General features: G+C 40.7%; 1 protein-coding gene across 3 annotated transcripts; it reads right to left on the bottom strand.

Annotated features, from left to right (window-relative positions):
• Positions 1-1288: 1288 nt before the first annotated feature.
• Positions 1289-21595, bottom strand: fam193a (family with sequence similarity 193 member A). Of its 3 annotated transcripts, none has more exons than XM_044191636.1 (23): positions 21169-21594; positions 19389-19463; positions 17686-17928; positions 13058-13233; positions 12793-12960; positions 12100-12346; positions 11844-11968; positions 11465-11612; positions 11276-11350; positions 11099-11173; positions 10892-11004; positions 9981-10223; positions 9642-9798; positions 9303-9449; positions 8075-8353; positions 7497-7719; positions 7028-7390; positions 5845-6127; positions 5497-5683; positions 4978-5217; positions 3879-4779; positions 2851-2932; positions 1289-2307 (listed from the first exon to the last, which is right to left on the bottom strand). In XM_044191636.1, exons 1-23 carry the CDS (start codon positions 21388-21390, stop codon positions 2214-2216), a joined length of 4866 nt encoding a protein of 1621 aa, XP_044047571.1. In that variant the 5' UTR covers positions 21391-21594; the 3' UTR covers positions 1289-2213. The 3 variants fall into 3 exon arrangements, with proteins under 3 accessions (XP_044047571.1, XP_044047572.1, XP_044047573.1); XM_044191637.1 differs by having other exon boundaries at positions 7076-7390; XM_044191638.1 differs by lacking the exon at positions 19389-19463 and having other exon boundaries at positions 21169-21595.
• Positions 21596-21609: the final 14 nt, after the last annotated feature.

Below are 21609 nucleotides of genomic sequence, written 5' to 3'. Positions count from 1 at the left end.
CATATTGTACTTTTACAGCACAATATTTTAACATTAAAAAATTAAGAGCTGCTTAAAACTCCATTCTAGTTTTATTGTTATGTAAGAATGGAAATATGTGAATATTCTGCATCCTGAAATGTTGGGCATCTCTTTACCTCATTTCTTTGTGCAAATAGATGTCAAATTAGATTTTAGCAACTGATCAGCTGAAACTCAAAACTTTAACCACTAGAGTTACACAATAAGTTGAACATATTTTAGCACTATATAGCAGAAAGGGAAGCTCAGTCATTGATAGCTTACAAAATGTCATTATGCCCCTCTTTAATTCAAACAAACTGGAAAAAGCAAAAGCTTTTTTACTGCTGCTGATGTACACTGTTCTGTCAGCACTGTTCATTGAAAGGTATGTATTAACTCATCTACATCTAGATAAGCCAAAGCATGACCTCATTTCATGCTCACTTTACCCTGAGGGAATGTACTTGATTTCATAACTGCCTGAAATCAATTTTCCCTAGAGTTTCATGTACATATATGAAAACGGGGCTACATGTAAAAACCTGACGTAGCCCAATGGCAGCTACGTTTTTTGTTCAACAAACTTTACAAGTGAAACTGAACGTCAGGATCTACATGACTCAGTTACAGTGGCCTTGTAGATTGATTATGACTGTCAATTAGTGGATTTCCCAAAAGGAACACGTATTGGAGGGTGACTCATCCGGCAACCTTTTGTAGCCGCAGACGTGCAGAGCAGTGACAATGGGTAAAACTCCTGCTTTGGCTCAAGCAGTACATGTTATACACCAGTCTAAATAGGCATGATCACATTGTAAAGAATTGACCTCGAAGGGAATCTGATTTTTTCACTTTTGCTTTAGATAACTTGAATATAAATCCAACATAAGTTTGACATGTTGACATTTTTCAGCAGCCGGTTAGCTTTGCTAGCACAAAGACTGGAAACAGGGAGAAACTGTTAGCCTAGCTCAGTCAAACGGTAAAAATAAAAAAAAAATCTGTTTACCAGCACCTCTACAGCTCACTCATCAACACGCTATATCTTGTTTGTTTAATCTGTACAAAAGACGGATGTGTAAAAACTAGTCTTTGTGCTAACTGGCTACTAGCTGTAGGCTTATATTTAAAGGATGGATTTGAGAGTGGTATCTAACTCTCCGAGCAAATAAGCTTTTTCCCCCAATACTATTTCCATACGTGTGAATAGTTTTAAGTGTCCATGCCCTTTTTATTGGCAATTTCTACTGCATGTAGGAAATAAAATTTGACACAAGACACATAATCCTGCCATACTACTGTATTCCATCTTTCAAAAAAGAAAGACAAGATTTAATATTACTTAACAATATGTTAAAAGTAGCCAGTTTGGCTTCAGTGTTAATACAATATACACTCTATAACAGATTGATAGTGTGAGTATTGTTCTTTTTCAATTTCATTCTGAAAGTATTCTGATACAAGCTGGCTACAGGTCAAAAAAAAAAAGAAAACAAAAACTGTAACTGGTACACTTTTACTCAACAGTTTGTTAAACAGTACTTAAAAACCAAAAAAGAACATTGTCAAGTATTACGCTTTCCTCCTTTCTGTGAAATGGGGGTGGGGGGTGGGAGGGCGGGGGTGGAGACCAGCTGACCAAGCCCATTCCCTTGTCAATCATGTGGATGAGATGCCGTGCTAGGAACGGGAAACAATGGGATAGTAAGCCACAATATCTCAAATACAGCTTTTAATTCAATACATTTCTCATTTTTTTGTAGTTTTCCTTTGTCTCTTTTTTTGGAAGGAAACCATCCAGACATAGTAAGCATCTTTTGACTACAGATAAGCCAATATAAGAAATTATATATATTTTTAATTTCAGACCATGGCTTTTTCAGTCAAGAGAAATGCCCAACTCAGACTAAAAGCACACAAGCACGCAAGGAAAATTAATCAGATGTAAAGTAGCATTTTGTGATTCTTTTTGTGTCATTTCATTTCATTTTAGCTCTGCAAGTGGATCAGTCCAGATGGGTCTGTGTTGGAACCACACAGTGACAAGAACAAAGCAAGGCAGCGTGGGTGTGATTTGGGCACAGCAGGAGAGAAGTTCTGGGAGGACAACAGCTGAGTGGAGGGTAAAGGGATGGGTGGGGGGTAAAACGTGTGGGTTGGTATAGCTGTTAAGGTACTGATTGTGTCCTGACAGTCACTCACTAACACCCTCAATGTGCAGCAAACGTGGCTTTCTTCAAACTAAAGTTTGACCAGTTGATGGAAAGTCGTTGGCGGGTCTGCCGGGCAGAATCCAAGCAAAACCTGCAGAAAAAGAAACAAAAAAGTGAACCTTCTGGAGAGCAATACTATCTCCATTTCATTTTAAATGTTAAGCTAACCTATGGAGTTTTTATGTAAACAAACAGTTCTGTTTACATTCAAGGTTTCTTGCCAGAACACATTTTGTGTATAAATGAGGCCTGATAAACGTGTTGAATGCATTTCCTTCCCTATAAAAGATTATTATTATTTTTTTTTTAAATTTGGAAGTAAAGACAATTTTGATGATTTTAAAAACTAAATTGTTTACATCCATGTGTTTGCTAGCAGTCGTCTTCTTATTGCCTTTGCTGGCCCACTGACGCGTGTTTACGTGTCTAGCGTAGAACTGTGGAAACTGTTTGTGCACATGCATTTTCATGTACATGCATGCAAACAAAACGGGGGCCCACTTGTGAAAACATTACTCCATAGCGCCACTAGTGGTCAAAACCTCCACAGGGTACCGGTAAGATTGATACTAAGAAAAGATTTCAGAAATATCTCATCAGTATTTGACATAGTTAGTTACTTTAATAGACATACCTTTTGAAATATTCCACCTCCCTCTCCGTTTCATCCATTTCAGTACTATCCAGGTCGATGTCTTTGGGCAAGAATACATCATCTAAAACAAAATAACATACATGCATGATATTTGCGCCATTTCAAATATGTATTTTGTACGTGTACTATGAAATTCATCTGAGAGGAACTTAAATACGCATGTCGGTCTCGCATCTTTAATACTACCACTGAGTGGCAATTGGAAAGTTGGAAATTCTACACAAAGTGGCTTTGAACAAAAAACGCCTGCAGACTGTCTTACTGCTGGTATAGCAGTTTTTCCACTTTTATTCAAGTTGTGCTGCTCCCAACGCACCCATCATACATTCAGATGTGCAGAGATTTTTTTCAGCTGTTTGAAAACATAGTGGGTTTAAAATTTTTGAAGTTTACCTAAATACATTTAGAAAGGTTATTGAAAGGATATTCAGATTCTATACCACATTGTTGAAAATGTTATCTATAACCTAGCCTACCCATTTCTTGGTTCTAGTTCAGCAGGTTTAAGGGCCAGAGTGAGGTCATGCATGTTTCAGGGTTGGCCAGTTTCACCACTGGCACTCTGTCAGTGGAAAAGGCTTTTGTACAGCCACACTGTCAGAACACAGGGCCATAAGAGCACAAGTACAACACCAATATTTGTGACATAAAGTAAAGCTACAATAAGCAACTCCCCATACTACCTGCTCATGGCAGTGAGACGTAAATGACAGCAGCAATCTGCACAGTGAACGCATTCACTAATCACGCTTTGATGCCGTGGTTATAGCACAGAAAACCTAAGAGACAAGTGAGGAAATAGATCAGGCTGTCCCTGGTCAGAGTGCTCTGTTGAGAACACAGTTCGTATTTCCCTCACCTAGCATAATTTCTGTGGAGCCACACCACTTATTTCAGCAGTAAAGCTGGTCAGGAGTGAAATTAAGACAGAATTACTGGACATATACTGTTTTATGGTTAACACTCACCTGAACCTTCAAAATGTAATTATGAATCATAATACCAACCTATTGAGCTGTTCATCTTGTCCCCCTTCTTCTTCTTGTTCTTCTTGGTCTTGCCTTTGGGCTGTGGGGATTCTGCACTGGGATGTTTGCCATTCTGCTGGGTCTGCTCAGACTGGGAGGCTGGAGGGGGAGACGGGGAAGGGTTTGACACAGGTGGACTTCTCCTCTCTTCCTTTATTTGGGTCAATGATTGCTGTTGTTGCTGCCTTTTTCCACTGGTGCTTCTGTTATTACTCCTATCCTCCCTCCTTGGTTCAGTGGTTGGGAGAGGAGCCAGGGCCTCAGCAGACCTGATTCGTGTTGCTTTGGTGTCTGTTGTAGTGGTGGGTGTGGTGCCATTAGCTAGCTTTGCTGTCACATCTGAGCTCTTGGGTAACTCTGGGGCTTTCTTTACAGCAGCTTCACAAATGGCCAATTTAGCAGACTGCTTGGCCTTAGGTTTATTGTTGACCTCAAGCTGAGATGTAGAAGTGCCATTGTGGAGGGTGGCTGGACAGCTGTGAATGTTGGTCTCAGTAGAAAACCCCTTTTCACTGGTGTGTCTTGGGCTATGCAGTGTGTTGGGCCGGGGTACGGGGTCAAATCTGGGTTCCTTCTGGTCAGGGAGGCGGATGAGAGTTTGAAGCAGCTGTGACTTTCCATTCTGTAGGTTATCTAGGACGTTCTGAGCTGTCTGTTTGAGGGGCTGTGGGTTGTTTTGAGGGGGAGCAGTGTTTTCCTTTGCTTTCTCTTTCTTTTTCTTCTTGGCAGCACGATGTTGCTGCAGCTCCTGCAGCCGGAGCAGTTCCTTTTGAAGCGCTGCCTCTTCCTCTTCCTGCCGCTGTCGCCGTTGCTGCTCTTCCAACACCTGTTGCTCCTCCCTTTCACGGGCCTCTGCCTCCAGACGGGCCTTCTCCTCCATCTGAAGCACACAGAGACATACACTTTCAGTATTATGACAGCTTTAACTGAAAAAAAAACCTAGTTAATGACAAAAGGACGTGAGCAGTAGTACTAGCAGAGTTACTGTAGTTATATGTGGTTTAGACTGGATGGATATACACTGGAGGTTATTGTGACAATTTTAGGGTTTTCTGAGCTGACTGGGAGGGACAGTTACCTTCTTTTGTTTATGCCTGGCCCGTTTGGCTGCCTTAGAACTGGAGGCAGGTTTACTGTCGGCACTGTTAATGAACTGCAACAGGTCCTCCACCCGCCTGTGGTCCTCCACCCCTCCATCTCGTTCTATTATTGGTTGCTGCTCCTCACGTTTAGGCTGCTCCTCCTTACGTTTTGTCAGACGCAAGCGCAGCTTCTCCCGCATCTCTGCATAGTTTCGACTGGTAGGAGCAGCTGGAGGCTGAGAATAAAACAGAAAATTATCCAATCAATAAGGTTACTATGAATAAATTCAGTCACTTACATTAAGCTAATAAACTATGATTCCCTAGACTGTAAATGCCATAGTTCCGTTTTGTTTTATATTATGTACAGGGGATCAAAACCAAATGTCTATTTAAAATCAATTTGTTACATCTAAATTTGAACCCAAAATAAACTGAATGTTAAATAAGTTCTTGTAATTTGCATCCGACAAAAAACATGTGAAGTTGAGGTGAGTAATAAATGTGTGTCTTACCCCGCCATGCCCAAAGAACTCGCAGTAGCAGCAGTCACAGTACTTTCCTTCTTTCTGGTTGGTGGAAGTGGAGGTGGAGGAGCTATGCTCGGAGCAGCTGTCCTCGTCCTGACTCTCCTCTCCATCGTACGGCTGGTGCTCATATGCCCCATTCCCTTCACACCGATGGCCTTCACAGTCGGGATCACTGAAAAGAATGACACTTAAAATTGGTCCCTACAGATACTTCCCCCCATCATCACACACAACTAAATCGCCTTTCCAAACAATCAGTCTCAGTCATTGATATTACATTTCATTAATGGGTGTCCATCTTCATGAGCCTATAGGATATGGTAGTGGTCTTACCTGCAGACACTCGGTGGGGCACTGATAGGACCGTCTGCTGAGGAGGCTGGAGGCTCTGCAGGCGGGAGGCACAAACCCTGGTGGGCCTCCATGAAGTCTGGGGCTGGAGCGGCCATCTTTGGAAAGGGCTGCGATCCCATTGTGGGAAGGTGTGTGGTGGGTGCTGGGGGTAGGGTGGGGCCCGAGAGCGGAGGGAGGGAGGTCAGTCCTGTAGGGCCATTTCTAGTGGTGGCTGGAGCGGGTTGCCTATGGTCCTCTTTACCTAGACTGTGAAATACATCGTCTAGAGAAGACAGATATATATTGGATGAGAGCATTGTTTAGTTCTTCTTTGTCCCAAAACCAACTCTTTAAAACATGCAGTTATTCACAGCGCTTTCATACAATGGACCAAGTTACCCCAAAGACATCTAATTTCTTTAAGAAAAAGATTTACTTAAAGTTGAACTGAAATTAAAATTGATTGTACTTTAATCTAATATAAAATCTATCTTATTTAATATAAATATATCCTTGATGTTTGTTTTGACTTGTGTATTTATTTGGTCAATTCCCAAAAAGAAGAAATGTATGTTTTATTTATTTTTCTGCAGTGATAGCACCCCTACATTAGTGTTACAGCACAATAGTGATCCATTAACATTAGCAAGCTGGGTATTTAGTCTAGCTTTCCAGCTTGCCAGGCTAACTAGAAAATGTTTAATGATGTAAAAGGGGGAAAAAGTCTTGTATCAACATAGGCTACAAGGGTTTATGACATGCTCCAGTCAGTAACACACCACAGAAGTTGACATCTCTTCTTACAATGCTGGCCTTCAAATATCAGTCAACCAATACCATGAGAAACACCCACCCAGAGGCCTGAATTTTAGGCTCCCAGGTGGTTAATACTTAATTACTTAAAAACTATTATAACAGAGAAATCAAATGCTTGTCTTGCTGAAGAGAAGTGATTAATGAATAGCAAGCATCATGTCCTTCTCCCAGTGAGTGAGAATCCAATTTTACAACTCACTTGGAAAGTTAAAAAGCAAAACATTTTCCTTGATGGGTTTAACAATGGATGTCACACACCTGTAATAACTCTCTAGGTGTGATGATTTTCTAAGTGGCCCATAATTTAATCATAAAAAAGCCCCATCATTAATACAAACCTAACCACTGCTTCTACCTCCTATATTACCTAAAGAGTTGGGTCTTTTAGATGCTAGGTGGATGGGTGGGTTATTACTTGACTGGACAGTGGTGGCAGTGCAGGACACAGAGGACGTGGAGGCGGAGGTGGCCATCACCACTCGGTTGGTCTCCATGAAGGCATCCTGGAAATTGTAGAGACACTTCTTCTTGGCGCCGCTCTTCTTCTGCTCTTTGGCTTCTGAAGAGGAGCATGATGACGACGATGACGATGATGAAGATGATGACAATGATGAGGAAGTGGAGGAGGAAGGGGGTAGAGGGGTGGGCAGTGAGGGGTGTTCCCCTTGGGGGCTGATAGATGATGTTGGAGGGAGGGGCACATCAGCGAGGGGTGGTCCAAGCATGTCACCTGTTGATAAATAAATAAATGCGAGACAAGTCATGATTTTAACTGTCTCTGACTTGCTGAGATTTTTTTAATTGATGGTCAATTCTACTGTGCCCGAGTGGCTCACCTGGCAGGGACTCAGGCAACAGCACAGACGGATTCCAGCTCTTCATCACAGCAGCATCCCACAGGTTCTCAAACTTAAGCGAGAGGCACTGCAGTGAGCTGTTCCAGTCACCTGCTCCACCTGCACCGCCAAAGCAGTTCTGGTAAACATGCTCTGGTAACGACGGGCTGAAGGCCGGCTGCTTGGCCGCTGAGTGGTTTGATGTAGGGTTTGGGGGCACAGGCTTATGGAAAAAATGAAAGAAGTTAGAAAACAAATCATGTCATTAGTTTGAGATTATGAGATGAACTGATTTGAGCTGGAGTACAATTCAGTTTTGGATTGCTTTTGAATTCTCCCCGATTGGGTGTAGTCTGACCCCTTGTGGCAGACATTTCAAATTTCTGTGAAACTAGAATACAACTAAGCTCAGTATTGTTCCTGGAACCTTAAAAATCCCCAGTGATAAGGAAATGAATCAATTTTCCCTTAAAGAGACTCTCATAGCTATAATTTTACACACTGTAAAAAGAAATAATCAGGAAGAAAATAATTTGTGACTAGTCTTATGGATGAGTGGGCTCACAAATTATCCTCACCTTGTTGTGTGTGAGAGGAGGACTGGGGGGGTAGAGTGTAGGGTGCAGTAGGGGACGGGAGAAGTTGTGTAGGGGCAGGTGGCCGTGGATGTGGGGGTAGAGGTGGAGGGCAGGGTGAGCAGGAGGAGTCTTGCTGTCTGTGAAGAACTGGTGTCCAACAGGGGGAGGAGGTGCAGCGTGGAGCCGACTAGGGGGCAGGCATGTGGGGGGGCCCAGAGTGGAGGCGCTGGGGTCCTGGCTGCACACGTGGCACTCGCAGGCATGCTGGACCTGTTCTACCTGAGAGTGGTAACAAATTCAAAATAAATAAAATACTTTTATTCTCGAGCACGTGTTCCTCTGTTCTGCCCTTATATGTTATTAAAATTATTATTGACTTATAGGTTAAGTAGAGCTGAAACAATTAGTTGATTGACAGAAATTAATCAGCAATAATTTTGATAATTAATCATTTCAGTCTTTTTTCAAGCAAAAATGCCAAAAATAATCTTGTTCCAGCTTCTTAAAATGTGGAGATTTGCTGCTTTTCTCCGTTTTATATAATTGTAAATGGAATAGTTTGGGGGTTTCGACTGTGGACAAAACACAACAACTGAAGACATCACCTTGGACTCTGGAAAATTAGAAATCACTACTCTTATAACAACAAAATATGAATCAGTAATGAAAATGATCATTAGTTGTCTCCCTATGGTCAAGGATATGAAATGGGGACTAGGGCAAGCCATTGTGTGAAATTTTTCAATACTACTACCAGTATGATGACCGAGTTTCAGTAGGACTGAATATAGACATGTTTTTCTGCCAAACAAAAGAAGCCAAACTTCTCAGCAGTTAAGTAGTTAAACACAAGCAGCATCAGAACTTTGCCTAAATAAAGAACAGTCTAAAATTTGTAAAAGAGTAAGTAAAGAAGAGTACGATTCTGAGCAAGCATTTGATACAAGCACTCTTTCTGGTACTGACCAAAATGTATCCATAGTACCAAGTCCAGTACAAAGTATTGAGGTTTGATACTCAGTCCAAATAGGGGCTACTTTCGAAATTATCCCTACACCAAAATGTCCTTTGTCTCCACTGCTATGAAATAGAATCACGTGAAATGCTGTGATTGTTGTCATGCTTTTTAGGAATTACAGGAACATACTTAAAAGTAATAATTGTGTATGTGCAATAGGTTCATTCACTACATCTCCAAGCAATTATGACAAAGAAAGCTTATTAACACCTGTTGGTGGTTGTAAGAAGGTGGAGGACTGTTGGTCTTTCCTGAGGAAAGCTGCTCCTGTTGCCCTCGGGGCTCTCCACCAACCTCACCATCAGCTTCCTCCTCGTCACCCTCTGATGAACTGCTGCTGCTGTTAATGTGAGGAGACTGAAACAGAAATGTGTTGAACAAAGAAGACTCAATTAGGAAATAGGCGAGGAACAGTACACAAAACATTTCCCGAACTACCGTTAATCCACTCATAATGAACATTAGATTCATCATCCAGAAACTCTGCAGGGAAATTCACAACTAATCTTGGGCATTTTTTGAAGTAACATACCAAGGTACAGAACTCACCCCTGCCTTTAGTGCCACATTTTCACCTTCCCCATTGATGTCATTATGGAGGCCGTTCACAGCAGCGGTCACAACACTGTTATCCTCATAACCACTCATAGGGTAGATGTCCCCGAACTTACTGGACAACGGAGGCACTTCGTCATCATCACTAATACTAGAAGAAGAGAGAAATTAGTAATCAGGTTAGGGGAAGTGAAAAAGGGGGAAATTACTGAATGTTTATAGGAATAAGTGTGCAATTATGATCATCCAATATATACAATACTAAACCGTGCCTGAAAGTTTTGTTAGAAAGCATTAACAACCCTTTGATGGGATTGTGACTGGCAGACTTACAACGTGTTGGTATCCCCTTCAGGCAGAATGAGCCTTGGATGCTGCTGAACGGTGATGGGAGAACTGGAGTTGGAGCCAGATGCTGAACTGCCGGAAGAGAGGCTGGGAGGGTGCACCTCTGCCAGGTAGTTGCGGGTAGGTTCCCCTTGCAGGGGCAGCTTGATGTGGAGGTCCTCAGCGATGGGAGAGTCCATGATGCCACATGTCAGGATGTGGGAGAGACTACAGTCATCACATGTGCACCTGTTGGTAGGGGTGGGCGATACGGACTAAATTCATATCAGAGCATTATCTCAACATTGATTTGTTATGAAGTAAAAAGTAAGAAGTTAAACTCATGTTCATCCCCTAGAGTCAAATGATTTTTTTAGATTTTGTTCAACAAATACATATTGTCATGTATTTAAGATCTCATGTTTAATGACAGATATTGAGAGCCATATCTCAAAATGAGATTTTTGTAATAATACAATTATATGGAGAGAACATAATAATGAATTACTGCCAAACCCCACCTATTGGGGATAAAGGGGACAGAGTTAAAAGTTGAGCTCATAGTGGCCTTACCTTGGATAAAAAATTTAATAAGAATTACAGATGCAACCATACATCAACAGCAAATTCAAAATGTTAATGTGACACTTAAGCTCACTGATTACGTGAGCATAATATTTAGGGAGGGATCAATTCCCTGACAACTCAAAGTTGGGGTATTAAATCTTTCATAAACCGCAAAACATTTGACATGAGAAGATCATAACAAACCTGTTAATAGATTAAAATGTAAATAAGAGAACATTTTCTTTTATTTGTAAGTAAAGGCAGTTTCAAGTATGTTTTAAATGTACTACATTGAAAGCAATATCATCCCAGGCCAGAAAATGACATACCAGTGAATCCTGGAAACTCACCTTCTACGATAATTGCAGTTTGGGCAGTCTGGAATACTCAGACGAGATGAGAGCATTCTCATAGTGTCTGTGAAGTTGTTTTCTCCGTCGGAGGACTTCTTACTGTTAGGCAACTATAAAAGACAACGAAATAAAAAAAAAACTGCTCTGAAGCACAGAAAAGCACATTTTAATCTGCCATAATGGCTTCATATTCTCGTTGTGTACCTGTTCTTCTATAAATCTTCTCTGCTTAAAGAACTCCCAGTCCTCCTTCAGCATTCGCTGCTTAGTCTTCAAAGTCTGGAAATGGGCAGATAACGAGAAGAACATGAACTTCCATAAATTAAAGAAATTACAGTTTGAAGATAAGATAAAAATGTGACTGTGTTTCAAGTCTCTTACATTTTTGCTAATCAAGGACTTATGTGGCTCTGTTCTTTGGTTGGTGAGACTCTGACCATCCACCTTAAAAAGCAGCTGCAAAAGAGACATACTTACAGCTTTAATTACTGCATCTTCACCAAGTACCACCTTTCTATAAAAGTACTGTTATCTTCAAATGTGTTTATGTTTTGTCTTAGATGTGTATACCTGTTCATCTACATAGTCATCAATCCTCTTCTCACACTCCTGCCATTCAGCAGCCACCGAAGCCATCTCCCGCTGCAGCTGCTGGTAGCTTTCTAACAAGGACCTGTACATATCTTCATTGTATGAATCATGGGAGGCTGTGCCATGTCTAAAAAAGGATGCAGAATGTCATTAAAGACACTTGCTGTATGTGAGGAAGAGATTTGTAGATTTCGTGTTCATTATGGGCAACAGTCCATTTGAAACTTATAATTTCTGAACTTTTAAAACATTGAGGTGGAACATTGGTCTAATTAGGGTCTAAAGTAACTGATTAAGTGATAAAGGGGGATGAGTAACTCAGCATATCTTTCTTTAAACTAGTAAAACTAAATCTTACTTCAGCTGCGCAACCAGTGCAGGTAAACTGCTGTGCAAGATCGGTTCAGAGAACACTAGATTCTCAAAAAGGTGCTTGTTGTGCAGCTCCCACGTCACCTGGAATTTCTGGAGGTGCTCATTCTCCTGAGAAAAAACGGTTAGAATCATAGTTGAAGCAAATACAGTAAGATAGGCTATAAATTACCTTTGATGGCACCTGCAGGACAGCTAACACAATATATATGTGGCTCTGGCTACACAAAAGGTAAACTGACCAGGGTGAGCAGGAAGCTGCTGATGGTGCGTGCAGCTTGACAAAGGGCGCTGTACTCCTCCAGCAGCAGGGAAATAAACTGGTAGGCCTGAGGAGGACCATGGGCTGCAGCCACGGTCCCCGCTGGTCCTGTAGTCTTGGGACCTGTAGATAGGTGCTTCAGTAGCCGCACCTTCATTTCCAAGACGTATTCACGAGCCTGCTGCTCCAATCGTTGATATAGCTGGTAGGGGTCCTTCTCACAGAGTCTACAGGAGGGAAATAAAGCATTTAACCTTAAAAATGCTAAGAAATTGAGACTGGACAAGTTGGCATAAATGAAAACTCCAACCAAAAAAAACTTTAGGAAATGCCTCCTGTTGACGTCCCTACTAGATAAAGCAAGCTTTCTCTCCTTGATCTCTCCTTGGTCTACAGTTTAAATTGTTCCATCAGTGAGTCACGGCACAGCTAACAGGAAATACATCATATCAAGGAAATAAAGATGCCATTTTATGGGGCTTTTAACCTGACCGATTACAGTAGAGAAGGCAGTAGTTTTAGCTTGTTGACATCATTGCTTTCAAAGGCTCTCAGGCGTCTGATTGAATTTACTGAGGCTTTTTTCCTGTATCCACAGAGGCTTTTGCAGTTCACTAGAGACCCCTAGTGGACAAATATCCTATAAAAGAAAAATAAGACAAAGTAGTTATACCTATCGACCAGCTCCTTCATGCCCTCCTTGTCTCTCTCCAGGGGCTGGTCATGGTCATCTGCTAGTGGTGTTCCTGTCTGACGGTAGATGCAGCGCACCAGGTAGCGAACCTCCGACCAGTGGTTCTGCAGCTGCTGTGACTCCCTCTCTGACTCAGCAGAGCTCTCACTGTAATTCAGAACATGAATTCATAAAGACTACATCAACTTTAAAACAAATACATTTGAAATTAAATTTACTTCGATGGTAATCACTCTGAACTGACCGTCTCTCATTGCAGGCTTCACAGCTGCACACTGTATCAGCAGGCATTGGTGCGGTGAGATCCGGGGCAGGGAGCATGGGTAGCGTAGGCACAGCAGTGGTCAGTCTGTCCCCTGTGGCTGCCTCCTGGCCCAGGTTTCCATTACCCACAGGCATGTGCAAAAGGAAGTCCTGGCTCTGTGAGAAATATGAAAAACAGCAGACGAAGATATAGAATTATTTTTCAAGATGCAAGTGAGCAAAGATATAAAGAAACTTATCAATTACAAATTTTGATGTTGATGATGTTTATCATGTTTTGCTGCAACGGCACATCATATGACACATTGCACACATTGGGAATGTCAACAGGAATGCACAGTAAGTAAAAAATAAAGTGAATGTGGATCAACTATCTGTATTTAGGAGTATTTTACTTTATTTCAACTAGGGATGCCCAGACCGTTCAGACGCCGATCATTATTAGCAGATATATAGTAAAAATATATGATGGCGACCGCGTAGACACATAGCGACCTTTCCATTATGGGCGACCGTGCAGACGCATAGCAGCGACATACAGCAAGCTCCATTCCAGTCAAGATGGCGGTGAAGCTAATGAATTCATATTGTGTCTAACTGTAGTGGATCATAACATATCGGATATGGAATTAATCTGCAGATGCTCCGGTTCAAGTTGAGACCAAACATTTTTATGGATGTCAGGCCAAAATGTGGTCTACAACAGACTAGGTAAGCCTTGTTTTTAGCCTAGCAGTTGTTGATCTCTTGCGGCCAGTACCAGCTGGTTAAGAGGAGTCAGCAGCCGGTATAAAACAGAGCAGTCAAAAGCCAATCGCTAAATTTCCAGCCATGCTGGATAAAATTTACACTTCCCCGGCATATTTAGTTTTCGGTAACAGGCTCATTAAGGAGAGGGAGAGCCAGTGACACATTAGAATTTAAAAAATAAAATGCTGAGCAATTTCTGATTCTGAGCAATTCAATTATGACTTTGACTTTGGTCAAAATATAAGACAGTGTTATGTGGTTCATTTCAAAGGGGCTATTTTCAAAGTATTCCAGTACTTGATTTTTTAATACTGCTATACCAGTTGCTATAAAAAGGGCAGTGTATCGACCAATATGGCTGATAGACGATTGGCAATCGGTATTGGCGACAAACGTGATTGGGGCATCCCTAATTTCAACTTCCACGTCTTAAGAGCCAAGACAGAATAATATCTTTATAAAGCCAGAACTGTGGCTTGCAGAGGTCTGGACATTGTTATGCCTCAGCCTCCTTTATCACTGTGGCAGTTACAAGGCCAAGAAAGAAGACGTGCTATGAGCTGACAACAAAAGAAGTCCAGGTACAGTAGCTGGGATCAGCCAAACCATCTGTTTAAGAACTTGTTGGTGCCAAACATGTATCCATACATGCACAACAGGAATGCCATGGGATAAATGTTTCTTACTTAAATCAGATGTTGCTCATGCAGTCAGAACAAACCTCTGTGACGAAGATAGGAGCCTCACTGGTTTCTGATCTAATCATTGCTAAGCTAATGGAGCTATAATTAAGTGTAATATATCTGTTCAGGCAAACTTTCTGCAGCCGCTTCACAGTAAAAGCTTTCTAGTGGTTTGGCTCTGTTTACTACAGGGCCATGATATCGTGAGTCAGCATACATACGCCACTGCTGTGAGGATGCAATGGAACAATACATTGGAGGAAACCAAACCCTAGCCAAACAGCCATGGCCAAGGCATCCGCACCCACAACTGAGGAAACTCAAAACCCCGACATACCTGACAAGCCTTGTTTAAAGCCTGATAAATAACACATGAATCAGCTTGACGATGTAACTGTTATAACTACTTGAGGTACTGTAGAAGGTTTTGAGTTTTACTACATTGACTAGTGTTAAGTATTCATTTGCACTTGTAAAGATATACAGCAGGGTGCATTTTTGAACTAATGCGCATACAATTTTATTCTTTGCAGTACAACTTTGAATCATGGGATCAGTAAGGCAGTGTGTCTTTGAGGCCATTTGTAGTAAAGAAATCTTGCACCCAACAAGCTGTACATATGTGTACCAGTACAAATATATGTGTTATGTGATTGTACTTCAATTTACAAATTCTGCTCTAATGCAGATTTAATCCGTGTGTGGTTCATTCTTTGATTTTTCCGTTTCAAAACCGAATCGGAAAAACGGATAAACAAAAAAACAGTTTTTCTATTTTAAAACCAAGAGTCAGATGTGTCATAGGCGTGGCTTTTGAGGACCCCTTGTTGACTAACCAGGAAATAAACATTCCAATTACTTCGCTTCTCTGGCACATTCATTTGCCGGTGTCTTTTGAGACATTACAATAAAAACAGCTTGCTGGAACATTAATTTTGGTGTAGACAAAAATACATGCAAACATTAGACCTCTTCACCACGAAAACATCATTCGCTGTCTGGTCACATAGAAACAACAAAACAACCCATGCTGGAGTCTAACCACTGATGGCTACAACTGTATGATTTCTGCTGATGCCTTCCCAAGTAATCCCATGGATGTATAAAGAGAATGTGAATGAGTATGCCACGGAGACATCGAGGAACAACAGGAGACATATTTCTAAACGCTTCACAATAATAAAACCTGAATGCATCTAAAATGTGATTGAATTGTGGTATTATATATTGTAGCCATACAATATAAGCTTTACAATATATTCTAGAAATACTGTTGCATTTTCTACCTTGCCTCATTTAGACCCACAAAAATCAAATCCTTAACATAGACAACATGCCAGCTCTGGTGTAAAAAACATTAATGATTAACTGGAATTTTAATTAACTCGTGATATTCCTCTGCATGAGGATGTGGTTGCGATGGCGATCTCAAGTCTCGTCTTTTTAAATGCGGAAATAAAAAATCCCTCATAAAAACATTTCCAGAAGTTACTAATGTATATTATTTTGAATCTAGCTTCTACATAATTTTCCTACACAGAAATTCAGGGGTCTCCAACCTGCAAATTAGTTTAAAGCGAGGACTATAGGGAATGACAGTGTAGGTGACTGTGTCAATGCCTGTTCAAAACACTGCAAATGTCAATAAATTGTCCAAATGTTCATGTTGTCGGTCTTATATTTGTGTCATGATCGTTTTTAATGTATTTGTACTTACATATAGCATTTAAGTGAAACATACAGTCTGAGGTATATGTTTACGCCCAGCTCGAATGCAGTGTGGAGACCGCTGTTAGCTGTGGCAAACTGCGTTAGGTAAATATCACACAAACAAAACTTGATTTTTCAGTTCTGTTTTTAAAAACAGAAGAACAAAAAACCAATGTAGTTTTATCGTTTTTCCAATTTGGTTTTGAAACGGAAAAATCAAAGAACGAACCATACACAGATTAGATTTAGTCCTGTTTGGTGTTTTAATTTTCTGTTTTAATTTCCTAATCCAATGGTTGAGTAATGATTCAGGAATTTCCCATAATTCATAAACATGTCACCAATGTGCAAACAAGAAATGAGCCAAAAACGATAATTGTAGTTACAAGAGATGACTACACATAATTTCTGATTGACGAGAGTTTACTTGAGGCTAAGATCACACACCCAAAATGAAGCTAAAACAGCACAGAAAAGTGGCAGCAGGAATACAGAAACTGTAATAACAAGCAGCTTTAGGCTCTGCTTAAAAATGAATGGTGGAATATGAAACTATTGCTTACAGTCTATTACAAATAACTGATTTTCCAGCTCATCGTGTTTCACTCTTAATCAAACCAGACATGGAAACAAACAATTTGCAATAAAAGAAAACAAAAGTGAGTCCCCTCCTTTTTAAATTCAGCATATAGTAAAGAGTTGTTTATAGTTAACAGCCTTATAAATTACAACCAATAATCACACCCTTTTAAACACAATCCAGAGGAAGAAAAGTGACTTTGTATTCCAGTGAAAAAAATGTGTTGAATCACAAGATTTTTCCACTTTTAAGTTGGTGTTGTCATTACAAAGACACAAGCTGAGCACATAGCCAGGCTGTCTAACATAAAGAAGCTCTTTATATGAAGAGGCTTTAGTCTTAGACATCATGGCATTTATACAACTTAGGCCTGAGAGGATATTTACAGTCAGGCTCTGATGTGTTAAAAAAAACCCTGAGACATACTGAAAAGAACAAATCTAATTTTCATGTATGACTTTATAGAATATAGTCTAGTATTTCATTCACTGCATTGTCCTTTGCTTAAAGTAAAAACTTGACAGAATTTGCATATTTTTGACCTAGATAATGTTATCTAGCAAAATATTAAATGATAGTGTGTCCTTTATAACATTTTTTTACAGCAACAGCTGTTGCTTCTGGTTGCTCCATCTGTTCTAGCTTTTCTGGCAAAGAAACACAAGCGCTACACCATCCACTGAAAGACTTCCCACAGCTGTGTGAGTTAAACTGCAGATATATGGCATCGGTGCTGAGACAGATATGGTTTGGAAACAGTGGAATCTTGCAAAGAACCGGAGGACTTACAGTCCTTTGACTACAGCCACAAATTTTTGCATTTCATTTTTTTAATTCAACATCCTTCAACACAATTTTAAAGCTCTTTATACGCAGGTGACTTACCCCCAACGACTGCTCCAGAGCAGTGTGTCGGTCCTCCTTCTCCACTGTGCGCCTGCAGTCAGAGCACACCCACAGAGGCAGCTGGATGGCGCTGGGTGTTTTGTTGGGCTGTGACGTACCGTTCTGGCCCGAGATCCCTGCCTCTGAAGGCACGGCACCATCTTTACGCTCACATCGGCACAAGAGGCAACGATCACCGGCTGTGTAGGGAGCCCGCTGGTTCAAGCCGAACGTGAATGGTGTCTGTGGTGAGTATGTTAGCAGGAGGAGGAAGAGAGAGGAAATATACCGTAAGGTACACAGCCAATTTAGCATTTGTTACTGTGTGATTACTGTTCGTGTTTAATCAGTGAGCAAAATGGCTTTTGGGATTTTAAAAAGAACGTTGCTTTGCATCTGCTTCAGCAACATTTTATAGGTGTACCAGTAAATATACTATTCCCAGGAGACTCTGAATCTGTCGGTGCTCCGGGTTACTCAACTTCACCCACTCCTCCAGCAGTGGCATTTGCTGACTACACTAAAGAGCTGAGCAGTAATACCCAAAAAAAAAAAAATGTTTTCCCCAATTGTTTGCCTGTATATTTTGGTAAACTACCAAAATGGTTTGATCAAAACAATATGATTGTACAGAATCAAATACATTTTTGATACAACAAAAAATACAGTACCCAACAATGTTCCACACATTTCTACTTACAATGTATTACAACAAATCAATATTGTTTGGTTGACCTATTTAGAGTAATTTCTTATCAGCATAACACAAGCAGTGTTTTTAACGCAACAAAAACAACCAGGTGTGGTGACATAAACATAAGGTAGCACAGGTCAACAGCCACATGATATTTTGAACAAGCATGGGGTGGATTATTTGATTCACTGTGTGTGCTGAATAAAATGTCTTGTTCTGAACAATACACACAAAAAACACTGTTACGGCCCTATTGATTACTTACTATGGCACATGTCAACAGGACAATATATTTGAACATGTTCAGTAATGTTAATACTTTTGTAAGAACTGTCAATCAGACTTCTATTTGAATGTATGCAGGAAGGCATACATTCAAATAAAACTCATTTGGATATAATTTTCTATGCCTGTAGATATTCATTTCACTGCCCAAGATCATTGTAATATATTTTAATATAAAGTTTGGTTTAGGCCAAATTTTCCCTTCAAGAAAATCTTTTGATGACAGTCACTTAAAATATGGCTAAATGCTGACAGAAAGCTGCATTTGAGATATCAGCACTATAACACTGCTGTGAAAAAAGAAAAAAAAGTGCTGCCAAGACTGAAATTACTGTTGTAATTGATCACTAAGGGCGGGCAGTTACAATACGATGAGACTGGCTCCAATCATGTTCCAGATGTGTAGCCTGAACACAAATGTTGGAGCATCTTGATGTCACGCTGTTGCAGAGCGCACAACTGTGTTTGGAGCAAGTCACATCAGAATTTAATGTGCTTGATATTTGTGACAGTTGTGATACTCCAGAAATGTTTGAAATTTTGTGAGTAAACGAAATAAAATAATGACCAAATTAAGTCGTCTTGCAGTGTGCTTTCCCCTTCTAGTGTGCCTAAACTTTTGACATCGAGGTGTAAACTATGCTTGGCAAATGGGACATGGCTTCGAAAGAAAAATCTTACAGTGGCCTTCGATGAACTTCTGAAGCACTTGATGTAAATTTACCTGAAGGACTCCGGAGAAGTCAGCATTAACTGGTCCTTCCGTAAACTGTGGTGTAACACTGTTGTTCACTTTGACCTGAGGGACACAAACAACTCAATGTTTTTATAGAACTGACCACTTACCACTTATGTGCTTGATTAATTACAGTTAGTAAAACTTATATTAAGACAGTCTATAAGAGTGAATTGCCTGTTGTCGAGATTGATAATTTTGTTAACGACCTATGGCTGGTTGCCTTGGTGAGAAAGGTGAATTATAACATCACATTTCAAATCCTTACGAGGTGAAGTAGAGATCTGTATTTTCTGAGCTACGTGCACATTCAAGGCAGAATATTGTTAGTCAATACAGTCAGGGCTGCCCAGGCAGGACAGGTAGACTAATATATCCACATAATATGTCCATAACTGATGTTTGGACATTTAAGAGTCAGTTCACCCAAATAACAATAAAACATTTTCCCCACTTTCCCCTAGACGTATCTAGTTTAGGTTTTGCCTGCTCTTTTAACATATTTGTGTTAAAATGACTAACATTCATAACAGATCATTTGGGCCCAAGAATTACATGCAACTTAATAGTGGATGGACAGCTGTGTTAAAGCTACAGCAAATTAATGCCTTGTCGCCTTATTAGACAAACTACTGTATAATCAATAAGTATACAAACACTGTGACCACAACTTATCCTATTTTTAAACATTTTATCATGCAGCACTTCTGTGACACTTTTATCATGCGGCACTTCAATTTTCTTATGATGAAATTATGTGCAAGATTTGTCTGGATATAGAGGTCACAACATGCAAGGAAGGAGGTTATTTATTTGTTAGGAGGCTGGCTGTTTGTGCATGTATCATAAACATTCACACATTTGCTGAGTTAAAGACTTTGAGTCCCTTATAGTTCCAACAACACATTAAATATACACAGAAAAACAGAGAAGACACATTTCACTGCCATGCAGAACGACTATACAATTGTAGAATACATTTGTGATTTTTGTGATCCCAAAAGCTAACAAACTATCTTTTGAACCGAAACTAGCAAACATCTTATGGTGTCAATGTAAGTTATTGTTTAAGTGCTAACTTCAGGCGTATAACAAAGCTATCGTAGATAACTTAAGTTACTTTGATGGTTTAGCTTGTTTGGCAAATATAACCAAGTTAAACCCAAACAAACCCTTTTAAGCAAGAAAAGTGGAAGGTCAGCTTGTAAAAACACATCGAGGCCCGACGGGGTTGAAGTTGTTAGTACTCTTCACTGTTAGCATTAACTTAGCTAGCAATAATGTTTATCTGTGTAATAGCAGCCTTTGAGCCAACTGTGTTGAACCTAATAATACTCCCGAATAAGCTTGGCTTGGCCAATGTAATCCCCACCTACCTGGAGTGTATTAGCTCAAAATAATGCTTCGTGGTGTCTAAATTGTTGTCGATTCAGCTACGATCTCTTAACTTAAGCTAACGATGATAGTCATAGCGTTTGGCCAGGGCATAAGTAGCCTAATGTTTACGGCAGTTTCTTACAACATAACAAGGCCAGTTTAACTACATAGCTATACGGCATGCTAGCTGCCAAGTTATTCCACACAGCATAACAACCAGCATTAGTGGCAATTAAGCCAGTTAATTTCTAGCTACGTTGCACAGGTTAGTTAGCTAGCTGCCTTCCTCGCAGCAGTGTCGGGCCCAAATCAGATTTGTGTCGTTGATAATGCTGCTAGCTAGTCGCCCCCGTTTTGACATCCACCGGTTCACATTGTGTGACACTCTTACCTCTCCGTTTATGCCCATGATGGACCCTATATTCCCGTTGCCTGTGCTGCCAGGTGTCAAAAAGCTTACGACAGAGGCAGGTGTTGCTGTTCCCGCACAGCCTAGGGCCGAGGCAACCCCGGCCTTGCCACCGCTGGTATTGCAGACAGCACTGCAGCTACTGCCACCGCCCCGCTTGTTCTTCCTGCGTTTAGCCCCTCGTTTAGCATCGGTTGGACTCATTTTTTCCACAAAAGAAGCGAGACAACTTGCCGTCCAGACTTGGCAGGGTCTCAAGTGGAATGCCGGGCGCAATCACTCGTGTATAAATCCGGGATAGCGATTTAGAGACTCCCAAAACGACAGACACTCCGTTCCATCAAAGTGCAAGCCGACTTCATAGATTCCAATATGGCCTCTAGCTGGACTGTCTCAACCAGGCTTCAGCCTGCGTTGCAACGC

Source organism: Siniperca chuatsi, linkage group LG3 (assembly GCF_020085105.1).
Source record: "Siniperca chuatsi isolate FFG_IHB_CAS linkage group LG3, ASM2008510v1, whole genome shotgun sequence".
Taxonomy (NCBI): Eukaryota; Metazoa; Chordata; class Actinopteri; order Centrarchiformes; family Sinipercidae; genus Siniperca; species Siniperca chuatsi.
Note: the sequence above shows the minus strand (reverse complement) of the source record. Positions and strands in the feature narration are given on the sequence as shown.